The 12465-nt window shown below is 35.7% G+C and overlaps 1 protein-coding gene across 2 annotated transcripts in view; it reads right to left on the bottom strand.

Moving 5' to 3' along the window:
* dop1b (DOP1 leucine zipper like protein B) overlaps positions 1 to 12465 on the bottom strand; it is a 212261-nt gene that overhangs the window by 63044 nt on the left and 136752 nt on the right. For both annotated transcript variants that reach the window (XM_039743847.1, XM_039743848.1), the window contains exons 25-26: positions 6089 to 6147; positions 2700 to 2804 (exon numbers count right to left, since the gene is read on the bottom strand). In XM_039743847.1, the coding sequence (XP_039599781.1) occupies positions 2700 to 2804; positions 6089 to 6147 (164 nt within the window). The remainder of the gene's footprint in view (positions 1 to 2699; positions 2805 to 6088; positions 6148 to 12465) is intronic.

Genomic DNA, 12465 nt, shown 5'->3' with positions numbered 1-12465 from the left:
CTCAATGACTTAGGACCAGTAGCACTTACTGCTCTTATCATGAAGACCTTTGAGAGACTAGTCCTGGATTATGAGTCTTCTTCTGCAAAACCATCCTGGACCCACTGCAGTATGTCTAACAGACAAAGACTGCAGCAGGGAATGCAATTGTAGTGTGCTCCAAAAGGTTTATTCTCACCTGGACAAAGCTGGCAGCACTATGAGGATTAAGTTTTTTGATTTCTGCCATGCCTTCAATACCATCCCGCCATGCCTGTTAAGGAGTAAACTCAAGAGATATGCTGGTGGATGAGCCTATAGTGTCCTGGATAATGGACGGTTGGGCAGACTGCAATATATGAGACTCAAGGACTGGGTTTCTGATATGGATATGAGCAATACTGGAGCACCACAAGGAACAGTCCTGTCTCCTTTTCTCATCACTCTGTACACCTTAGGCTATAAATATAATGCCAGGTCATGTTATTTGGAGAAATTCTCGGATGATTCTGCACTTATACGGTGCATTAGTAAAGTAATTAAAAGGGCAAGCTCAGTTATAGGATGTACTCTGGACCCTCTGGAGGTACTAGTGAAGGAGAGAACTAAAACAAAACTGAGTGCCATTATGAATAATGGTCAATACCTTCACTGTGACACACTAACACTAAGTACATTCAACCAATGAATTATTCAGCAGAAATGTTTCAAGAAACACTACTGGGGCTCCTTTATACCAACAGCAATATGTCTCCATAATGCCTCACTGTTACTGTGACAACCAAGTCTTAACTTTGCTTTCTTTTGATTTTTTTCTTGCTTTATAATAACTCCAGTGTGTGTTCAGACCAACGTGTTGTATATATTTATTATTTTACTTATTTATCTACCTATTTATGTATTTTATTTATTTATTCAAAGACCTTCTGTAAAAAGTCAAAATGTCCCCCTGGGGACAAATAAAGTTCTTTCTATCTATGAGGGAGAAGGCGGCCAATTTGTAGAGCAAAATAATCCAATATTGTAGGACACCCAGGGAGCAAAACCTGCAGGTTATTTAATCAGGTCATCATCCTCTGGGAGTTATTGACAACAGCACTCTGAGATTTAAATGTCTCATTTAGGTACATTCAAAACAGAATAGCCACCAGTTTTTCTTCTTAACGTGGAATTAGCCAGTTGGTTTAGTGGTGATGTGAGCCAAAGACATTTGCTTTTGTATGATTTTTTTATTGAAGAAGGCTAGAAAAATGCTAAGAAAGTATGTGTAAACTGTCTGGCAGTGCTGTGGTGACCAAAAAAAGAAACAGAACATGACTGCAACACTCAGGAGGTGACGAGTTTGTTCAGTGTATGGTGTGCTGCACTTCATACAATGAGCACAAGATGACATTTTCAATGATTAAGTCTGTGTACTAATATCAGTGACTAAAATCAAAATGGCCTGTCTACTTGTAACAAAATAGAAATAACACTATTTAAAGTTTTATAGGCAGTTATTATTTTCTATCACCTATGGAACATTGACAGTATTTGTCCATATCTCTGAATCTTCCATACTATGCATGAACGTTCACCTTACCTTTCTTTCATTTTAGTTAATTTATTTCTGTGTTTATTCTCAAACAAATTGTATTAAGCTGTTTGCCATCACCTATCATCACTCTTCTCCTATCTACCATCATCTTTAATCAATAATAATTATATCTGTATGCTTTATTACAATTTCAGGTATCTTTGCACTGGATTTTGTTATCTTGTACTAAACTGTAATCTTCTGTATTTAAGGTAAGCTCTAAAACAGCTATATAAGTGAAAAGTGTAAAATAAATCAAGAACTAATTTATAATACATTTCAGTTATGGAAAACCACCAGCAACCCTTGAATGGCTGCAAAATTGCTTACCACAATCAAATGTACACAAGACTGTCTCACTTTTAACTAACTGCATGGTTAAAAGGGTTTTTTTTTTAATTTGTAGTTTTTTTAATTTACTTGGTGTTAATCCTGAGCATCTCTTGAGTTCGGAATTCCATGGAAATATGGTTATGCATAAGTGTCTCTTGGAACAGCTCTGGGACAGTATACAGTTGATGCCTGGGAAAGTATAAAGTTGATGCCCAGTAGATTAAATCCCATCATGCTGCAAACACATAATGAATATTTCTATATTCTATTCAACAGCTCAACAATTTCTATTCTAGACTGTTTTTGGGTGTTATTCTTCGATATTGTAGAAAGATATTTCACTGGGCTACAGTATACAATATGAAAAAGACCTCCTTAGAGACACTAAATAACACAACTGTGATTTGGGACGCTGCTTAAGATGTTATTTAAAAGATTATAAGCATATGTGAAACAGCTCAGAAATGTTCTTCTTTGTTTATGTAGAGAAGTTCATCAGTCACTAAACCTCAGCCCTCTGTGTAAAAAGTAAAAATGTTCTCATTACACAAACAGGATCATTTTGAAGGTGTCTCTGAGAGGTGACTGTAAAACTTCTCAGGCACTATACTAACTAAATAATGGGTTCTCAACTAAATTCTTACAGATGTTGACAAATATTTATATTCAATAATTTTACTGTATTTTAAGACTATTGTTCAGACTACATGTCCAGACATACTGATGTCTTAAGATCATTTCCAAAAACCATATACTTTGCTCAAGACAGTCCAAGTAGTGATAAATGATGATATTACTGCTGATGACTTACCCAAAAAGCAGAAAATACCCAGGAGGTACAAGATTTAACTGCATTGATTCTTTTAGAAGGCTGATGACAGAAGAAAAATTATCTTGTAAAGCTGTGGCAGAAATACTGTGGGGGAAAAAGAAATATATATGAAGCTTTCTGCCAAATAGTATTCCAAACATTAACAGGATCTCAGTTCAAAAAAGCCACATGGTCACCTCACATTCAGACTGGATTTCTGGAGTCATCCACACACCCAATAACTCCAATATGCCTGCTGGTGTCAGGAAAGACCCTTGCACCCACTTTTTCATTTCTTTGTTTTTAAAATGTGTCTAGATCAATTTAGGATATTAAGAAGAGGATATTTCAAGTGATATTTAGAAGATTTCAGTATTTTTACAATCCATTATTGCAACTTAGTAAAAAACAAAGAATGTTATCACCAATAATCTTTGATTTAGCTTGCAATGTATACTGCTCCAGTCGAAATGTGTGTATATGCACTGTATACTATTCCTTCCAGGCGACTCAATGTCAAAACTCAAAGCTAAAGTAAATTTTACTGCCATGTTAACCATATAGAAGCATACAGAGAAATGAAATGACAGAGCTCATGGCTCACAGTGTACAAATAGTGCAGATATGACAAAACAGTGTGCACAAACCGACAAAACCATGAAACATATGATTTAAATAGGCAACATGCCAAAATAATTAACTACCATTATTACAAAGAGATCCATTAAATACAAAAATCATACATACAATGTGATGACTAATCTATTTACATGATAAAATGACTTCTCCTGTCTTAAGAATATCAATGACAGAATACTTTTTCTTTCCTTGTAACTCAGAATTAAATGAGCAGATTTTAAAAGTGATGCATTGTTAATGTTATTTCAACCAGATGAAAGTGGAAACATACCTTTTTCATCAACTGTAAACATTCTGATTATCACACATAGTAGAGTTTCGAAATATAAAACTGTATATGTCTGGACAACAATTTACAAACACTAACATATTTGTCATTAACCATAAGAGGGTTAAAAAAAATAAAAATAAAAAAAAGGGAAAATACTGTAAAGGAATGGAAAATATACAGCGTCACAACATCTTCAGTTTGTTGTAAGTGGTTGTTCAATGGGTGTTGTACATTCTGTGAGATGGATTTTAACAGATGAAGAAGTGCAGTCAGACACCTTACAAATTAACAAATGTGAAAGACCCAAGGCACATGACTGCATATAAACATTTTTCTTTTTAATTTAAGCAACATTCCACCTTCTCTGGCTCCTTACAGACGAATTAGGTCCAAAAAAAGTGGACAAATCAGAAGATAGGTTAACATTATTTTGAAATTTGCTCATGCTATTACTGTTTAATCTTAATGTATTATATGTACCTGAATGTGTGAATTTAAACTTAAGTGTGATTACCAAAAATGAGGTACTTGCATATATCTAACACCTACCTGTTTATAAATGTAAAGTTCTAGCATTTTGAATATTTTGCCGTAATGAGGCAGATTTGTTGACTTTCAACAGGACTTAACATGGAACATAAGTAAAAACAAAAAAGCTGCTGTGTTGTCTGCTAGCATCTATAAATGACATAGTAAGAGTCACAGTGCATCAGTGTTAAACAACTGGAGACACAATTTACAGTGGGCATTGACACATATCTGCACTATATGTGCAATGATAGTGTAAGGGATGGCAGCTATTAATAGTATTAAAATAATTTCACAACAAATAGCACAAAATCCCTGGATAATAAGCACTTTAGATTTTGTCATTTAAGTTTTGGACCATAAACCACAAGGGTGCCATTTTAGTCTGTACCATTTACCCCAAGGCACTTGAATGGATGGCATACAGTAAAATTTCTCATTCAATCATATTAACTTCACTTCCCCTTTATCATTTTTGTTACTTTCGGTGTTCAGAGTAAATGTTTAGGTGTTACATCCATATACAAAGGCCACAGCCTTTTACACAATTGATGATATTATTGCTTAAGAAAGTCTCCCTATGGTATGTTCTACAACCTAGCAAAAAAGCAGGAAATGCTAACAGGTGGCAAGAAAGATTGTTTTCCAAGCGTATAATAAAGTCAGTCAGTCAGTTATTTTCTAACAAGTTTAGCCATGAATACGATCATGATGTTCTTCTGAAGCCTATCCCAGCTAGCATAAGGCTCAAAGGAAAAAACAAACTCTGGACAGGGCACCAGCCCATCAGAGGGTAAACACACATATCCACCCCACACCACTACCACACACATTAGGGCCAATTTAGGGAACACCAATCCACCTAACCTGCATGTCTTTGGACTGGAGGACCTGGAAGTAACCCACACAGAAACGGAGATGACATGCATACTCCATGCAGGGAGGTCCCAGGTAGTGTAGGCAGCAAAGCTATCACTGTGCTGCCCCTTTATAATAAAGTGAAAGAAAAAAACATAAAAACAACACTAATGGACCTTTAAAGTAACCAGTAACCAGTGTTCATTATAAATAGGCACAACATAAATAAAGCTTGCTATTTGCAATGAAATGTGCAGATGAAGGTGGCTTTTTACAAAAATAGCAATGCTACATAGCAATGTAGAAAGACCATTATGAGCCTGAGATAGATTAATCAATATTTGCCAAATTTACGATGTTTCAGAACACATAGAAACCATGTGAGGTAATGTGGTTGTTTAGTCTGAAGAGGTATATTACTTCACTAATTTGCTGTCACTACCATAAACTCCAGAAATACAAACACATTTTCTTATACATGAACTGCTTTGCAATCAATTGTTTTTCACTACATAGTGCTAAATAAAATTTACATTATTGGTAGAGCACCAGCCGTGTGTGAAAGAATATTTCTTGATCTGCAATAAGGCAGTATTAAATGCAAACTGTCCTGGGATAAAATGTTTTTGAGAAAGTTATGCTTAATAAACAGCAAAAACAGATATTCCAATTTAAACAGTCCACATTCTGTGTGTCTTGGTGAATACAGCTTAAACAACTGCATTAAAAACACCATCATCACTTCTAAAAGCAAGCACTACTAAATGAATGCAGAGAAGAAAACAACTCTATGGTACAGTTTCTGCAAGTTACATCAACATTATATACTGTATATCTAAGCATCGTGAATCTGGTTTGCTTTAGCTGTGTCTATGTTCCTAAATGTATTATCCAAGATCCTATCTATTGACTTTTGTCTATTTATTATGTCAGATGTGCTTCTGTATCCATAATAAAACATATGAAATTAAACATCAGCCAGCACGAAGTCCCTAATACAAAACTGTCTGAAATTAAAACAGTTTAAAAATAAGGTATTGCTTAGTAAAAATTGAAATAAAAGACAAAAGTAAAAACAAATAATAAGTTTTACCTCTGCACAAAAGCGTATCCAAACTGCAACACTGGGATGTCCACAAGTGAGGAAGACTTCTACCTCAAACACAATTACAACAAAATGAACATTGTTAATAGTCTCCAGTGTATTTGTTGTACGTTAAATGATCTGCTTATCACAATTAAATCCAACTCATAAGCCTTCCCTTAAGAAATACAACTGCTGTCTTGCACAAATGTAAATAAAGCACCATGAATATTTTTCCTGTTGTCTTTGTTGAAGTTATTCCATTTCATTGTACTAGAGAAGAATTGATTGTACACCTAGGGCATGTGCCTTTATGGTAGAAAGCAATGTATGGAACATAATAATTGTTATTAGAATTGGTGTTTTTTGGAATTAACAATTAAGTAACTGCCAGATATTCAAGTTGACTAGATTTAGAATAAATTTAATTCTTCCATTTTCAATTAACATATTGAAAGGCATAATTATGTTCCCAACAAAACTGATTAGAACTGTGTTCAGTTTGCCCGACTGAGCATACCTACTATTACTAGTTTTAATCTGCCTTCTCTTCCTGAAAATAACAGCCTCTGCATACTTGGCTTTTTCCTGTTAGTTTATTTTTGTTTTGAATTGGGCAATCTGTGCAAAGCTAGTCATCTACGAATAGCATTACAAAAGCAGAAATTGCTCTTCTGATTACAGAAGACAGAATCCTAGTATCAAAAATGAAAAGAATTATAAATAAGTCATCTAAGTTAGTTAGTTAGTGTCTAGTGGAAACAGAAAATAAAGCGTTGATAAAAGTTTAAATAAAGTTTTCTTTCTTTTGCAAACTGGTGACAACAGAGCTAGAAAAAAGCATGCACGAAGAATAAAAAAAAAGTTTGATTGACCAAAAGAAAATGTTTTACACAACACTGTATGGTTCTTCTTTCTAGAAAGAAAGATACTGTAGATATTTAATCTCTCCTAAAGAGATGTAATATTCATTGTAGATTAAAAATACAGCAAACTGTTTTATGTCTCTTACCTAAACTGTGTTTATTATTTATTTAACACACTGTTGGCTCTTTGAGAGTATAACTGATAATGTACATATATAGATGAATAATAAAACAAATGCTATTAACAGTAATTTAAAACAGATTACCAAATTATCAAGTGCTGTTACTCTTTAAAGATGACATCATGAATTCCATTATATTTGTATATAATAGTGACCCCAAAAAAAAAATTTTATATTTCCTACAAACACACATACTGACAAAACTAAATAACAACCCCACCATAACAGCACAAATGAAACTACTACTAAGGGCTTAATGCATCTAATATCACTTTCTCAAAATACCCACTTGTATTTTAATGGAAAATACTATAGACAGAAAGAAGGCATGTCAATAGGATCCCATTATCAGGATGTTTAGCTGAAATGGTTATGCAATGATTTGAAAGCACGTCTCTAACTCAGTTCAGACTTAAACTCTGGATATGGTACATTGACGACACATTTATTGTATTAAAGACCAGCTGAATGAATTCATCAACCACATCAACTCTGTATTCCCCACAATCCAATTCACCATGGAAAAAGAAATAAACAGACACATCAATTTTCTTGAATTTTTTTTTTTTTAACAATTTATTGAATTTATTAAAATCCAATAAAATTCCATACAAGCATTTCAAGTTTTACAAAACTAGGTTTGAAACAAATCAACACCCACCTATGAGAAAGAGAGCTAGGCAAACACTTTAATAGTAGGAAAAATAAGCAAATAAATAAATAGAATAAAAAAGGGAAGAGAATCGACTTCCTCAATTTAAATGCTTATTCTAAAATGTTATTGATTAGATTCTGCCAGGTTTTTAAAAGGTTTTGGACAGATTCTCTAAGTGAGAATTAGATTTTCTCCAATTTCAAATAGTATATAACATCAGTTACCCACTCACTTAAAAGAGGTGGGTTAGGATTCTTCCAGTTGAGAAAGATAAGTCTACATGCCAATAGTGAAGTAAAGGCAATTACATTTTGTTTGTCCTTCTCCACTTTAAGCCCATCTGGAAGTACACCAAACACAGCTGTTAGTGTATTAGGAGTGATTGGGACTCCAAGGCTGTCTGAAAGGCATTGAAAGATTTTGGTTCAAAATGGTTTTAATTTGGTGCACGCCCAAGACATGTGGCCTAATGAGGCTGGAACTTGATTGCAACATTTGCAGGTTCGGATCTTGTCCTTCCTGAAAACATTTTTCACATATCAAAACAGATGCGCTCAATAGATAATTTTAAGTTGAATAATTGTATGCTTTGCACATATGGAGCTCAAGGGAATTCTGTGCATTGCTACCTTCCATTCCTCCTTCTGAAATGTTGAATGAGAGATCCTTTTCCCACTGTACTCTTGGATCTTCGAAATGGAGGGACTGTAAAATGTTTTTATATATTACAGAAATGCTGTCTGAGTCCTCAAGAGTGATCAATATTTTTTCCAGAATAGAGGTAGGTGGGAGGTGAGGAAAATTGAGCAGGTTTTGTTAAGCAATGTTTCTAATTTGGAGGTAGTGAAAGAAATATGTTGCTGGAAGTTAAATTTGAAGTGTAATTGTTTGAAGGATGCAAAGATGTTGTCTATGTACAGATCTGTAAGTGATTTAATCCTGACTATTTTCCCGTGCTTTCCTACTCTGGATTGAGTTTATGGCATCTAGTAATTCTGATAATGACAGAGGTTTATCCAATTCCTACACACTGAGAATATCTAGTTCTGGTATCTGTAATGTATCCAAAAACGCATTAGGTTGTGTCTTGCCTTCTTTAAACTGAGTAGAATATAAGGACTTATAGTAGTCTCTAAATGTATGCATTATATTATTATGGTCAATGATTTTGCCTTCGTTTGTGTTGGTAATTGCTGGGATTGCACTGCGAACTGCCTGCTTGTGGATTTGTTGAGCTAAGATCTTATTAGCTTTCTTTCCATGTTCATAGTAATGATGTCTTGATTTAAAAATGAGTTGTTCTGCTTTTTTTAGTTGTCAAAAGGTTGAATTCTGCATGCAGAGCCTGTCTTTTCCTATGAAGTGCCTCAGTTGGACACCTGGCATGTTCTTGATGTATTATGGTAATTTCACTGATGATCTCTGACACCTTCTTGGTTTCCAATTTATTTTTGTGGGAGAGATATGAAATAATCTGTCCTCTTAAGAAAGCCTTCAGAGTATCCTAGAGTAAAAAAATTGATTTGCTTTGATATAAATTCTGTATAGTTCTATTCTGCTAATAAAAGTGAGTTAAGATGCTATCTGTGATAGGAGTATGTGAGGCATAGTGATTTTAGCTCCATGATCAAAGGGGTGTGGCCGGGATAACAATAGCATTGTACTTACAAGATTTAATCTTTGGCAAAAAATTGTATTCTATAAAGAAATAATCAGTTCTCGAGTAGCAGTGATGCACTGGTGAGTAGAAGTAATATGCTTTTGAGCTTGGGTTTAGAAATCTCCAGGGGTCTGATAAGTTGTAACCATTTACAAACTGTGTAATTGTTTTTGCAGTGTTCGTTGCCATCACCCCTGTGGCATGAGACCTACAGTATGTAGGTCTGGATTTAACACAATTAAAGCCCCCAGCGACTATAATTTTATGAGTGTTCACATTGGGAATGGATGCAGAGACGTTTTGGATGAAGCCCCATCATCCACATTGGGTGGGTAAATATTTATCAAAATCACTTTACAGTTAAATAAATTACCCAAGATGATTACATATCTCCCTTCAGGATCAGATACTACATCTGACACTACAGATGAGATTGTTCCATGTATAGAATTCCTACACCTCTAGTTTTCTTTGTAAAGGTGGAATGGAATATTTGGCCAGTCCATTTTCTGTGCAGCCGAAAGTGATCCTGTGCAGCCTCCTGTAAAAATACTATTTTAGGATTTAGACCTGTTAGGTGAGGGAATACTTTCTTTCTTTCTCTTTAATTTGTGATTGAGACCTTTAACATTCAGTTCACAAAGTTAACTGTTTGGTCATGGAGACATTGCTTCTGAACTTTTGTTGTCATTTTGTAGTCTTAACTTAAGATAACACAGCTTTGACCTTAATTTCCAATTTTTCCAGGAGTTATGGCCATGAAACCTATTGTTACGTTGGCACTTATAATTATAAGGATTAAAAGGATAGATTAGAAATAGCTTGCTCTCTTTCTCTCCCCCCATTTTGCCTCCCCACATGAGGGTAGACCACACTTCTCAAAGTCCCAGTCCTCTGACATACCTAGAGACAAAACACGTCCAAAACAAAAGTTCCCCAGCAGCGGTGTGTAAGGATTAAAAAAAGAGATATCTATTGACAATACAGTCCAAATACTATAAGCATAAAATATAATCTTAAACAAAGGGAATGATGTTAAACAATCTCCTAAAAAAAAAAAAAAAATGTATATAATTGTAATTAAAACATAAAAAAAAGTGGGGAGAAGGAAATAAGATGTATAATTGTAGTACCAATATCATTGCAAACAGATCAAACAGCTGGTAAGATGTTCTTTGCCATGCCAGGACCAGATGTGACTCACGATCGTATTTCAAAAAAGTGTCGGGATCAGTTCCTTAGCTTTTTCTCTGCTTTCTCCATAGAAGTAAAAATGTAGAGCTTGTCTTGAATGTCCACTTTCAGTCTGGCAGGATACAAGAGGCTGTATCTGATCCGGGCTTTTTGTAGGCACTGTTTAATGTTGTAAAATGTGGCACATTTAGCAGCTACATTGCATGTAGTTTAAATTGTAATATTTCAAAACACATGATGACAGTCCTAGGTTTTGAGGTATTCGATCTAAGTAAGTGGTAAGCTGCCGCTATCTCTGTCTGATTTGAAGTCCTCTCCAATTATTTTAGAAAAGAGTTCAGCTATGAATTTTACTGGGTTTGAACTTTCATGATTCTCAGAGAGACCTTTGATTCTAATATTATTTCTTTTGCATCCATCTTCCAGTGCAGCTAGTCTGTACTTTGCATTTGGAATTTGCAGCCGTTGCTTTTCCGTCAGCGGTAGATGCCAGTTGTTCAGCTGTTTCAATATGAGCTGTGAACATTTGCTTAACATCTGCAAACAGAGCGCCAAGTGCTTTAAGTTTATTCTCAATCTTAGATGCATTTTTCCTGGTCTTTAATATCTTGACGCAGCTTCTCATTTGTCTTGTGTATGTCCTTTTTTCCTTTCCTTATATCAATTATGTCCTTCTTTATATTATTCTAGAGCCGTTTTATTTTCAACCCCTCCTCCCCCAAGAGCGGTGATCATTACATTCAGCTTAGACAGATTGTTTTAGTCTTCTCTGTACTCTGCGGGTGAAGTGACAACCTCAGTTGGGGTCGATGTTGCTGGCTTGTGAGGAGTAGTTGACAATGCGGAAGGTAACACCATTTTCACTTTCAATGAATCTTCTGGAATTGACAAGTTCTTCTGGCCCGACTCGCTTGCACATTCGCTCCAACTTTTGCTCTTGGCTGGAGACGATGCAACAGCATCAGGTTTCGGGAAATCTGTGTTTTTGCCTTTCTGTTCCATGTCAGTCTCTGGGAGGCCATACCTTGAGCTTGAACTTGTTGCCTGTCTAAGCTTGGATGAAGTTTTAGCAGTTTTTTTTTTGTTTGTTTCTTTCTGAGCCTTTTTTCTGCTGCTTATGTTTATATATGTTTGCCTATACAGTGGAACTTCTAGATATGATCACCTCTGTATACGAGAAATTCAAGATAAGAGGAAAGTATGGGCGAAAAATTCGGATCTAAATATGAGCTTTGGCTCAAGTAACGAGCCACGAGCCAGGCTGTGGTTATGCGTGACGCGTTTCCCAATCCGCCTCGACTCAGGGATTCACCAAAGCTGACGCTGCCAGCCCGTCAGCTCACTCAGTGTTCCTTGTTCTCCCGTAGCGTGAGGATCTACGCGTTTGTGCGCTTGTGCGCTTGTGATTTCATTGTTTCGCTGTAGCAGCTCGCCGTATAAGCGTATCCAAAAATATTGCGGACATGCAGACGGAGAATAGGAGATGATTGCCCTCAAGAGGAGTACTAGGGTGTTGTACCGTGTTAGCCATTATGAATGTACAGAAAAGCCAAGCAAAATGACACCTTTTATTGGCTAACTAAAAAGATTACAATATGTAAGCTTTGATTACATCTTGCCTGAAGAAGGGCCTGAGTTGCCTCGAAAGCTTGCATATTGTAATCTTTTTAGTTAGCCAATAAAAGGTGTCATTTTGCTTGGCTTTTCTCTACCCTCAAGAAGAGATACAGAGAGGCGTGCGAGCGATCAAGGGAGATAAGGAGAGAGAGAGAAAGGCGCATGAGCGAGCAAGAGAGATAAGGAGAGAGAGAGAGGGGCACGCGAGCAAG

This window comes from Polypterus senegalus, chromosome 2 (assembly GCF_016835505.1).
Source record: "Polypterus senegalus isolate Bchr_013 chromosome 2, ASM1683550v1, whole genome shotgun sequence".
NCBI lineage: Eukaryota > Metazoa > Chordata > Cladistia > Polypteriformes > Polypteridae > Polypterus > Polypterus senegalus.
The sequence above is the reverse complement of the archived record's forward strand: the minus strand, read 5'-3'. Positions and strand labels throughout refer to the sequence as shown.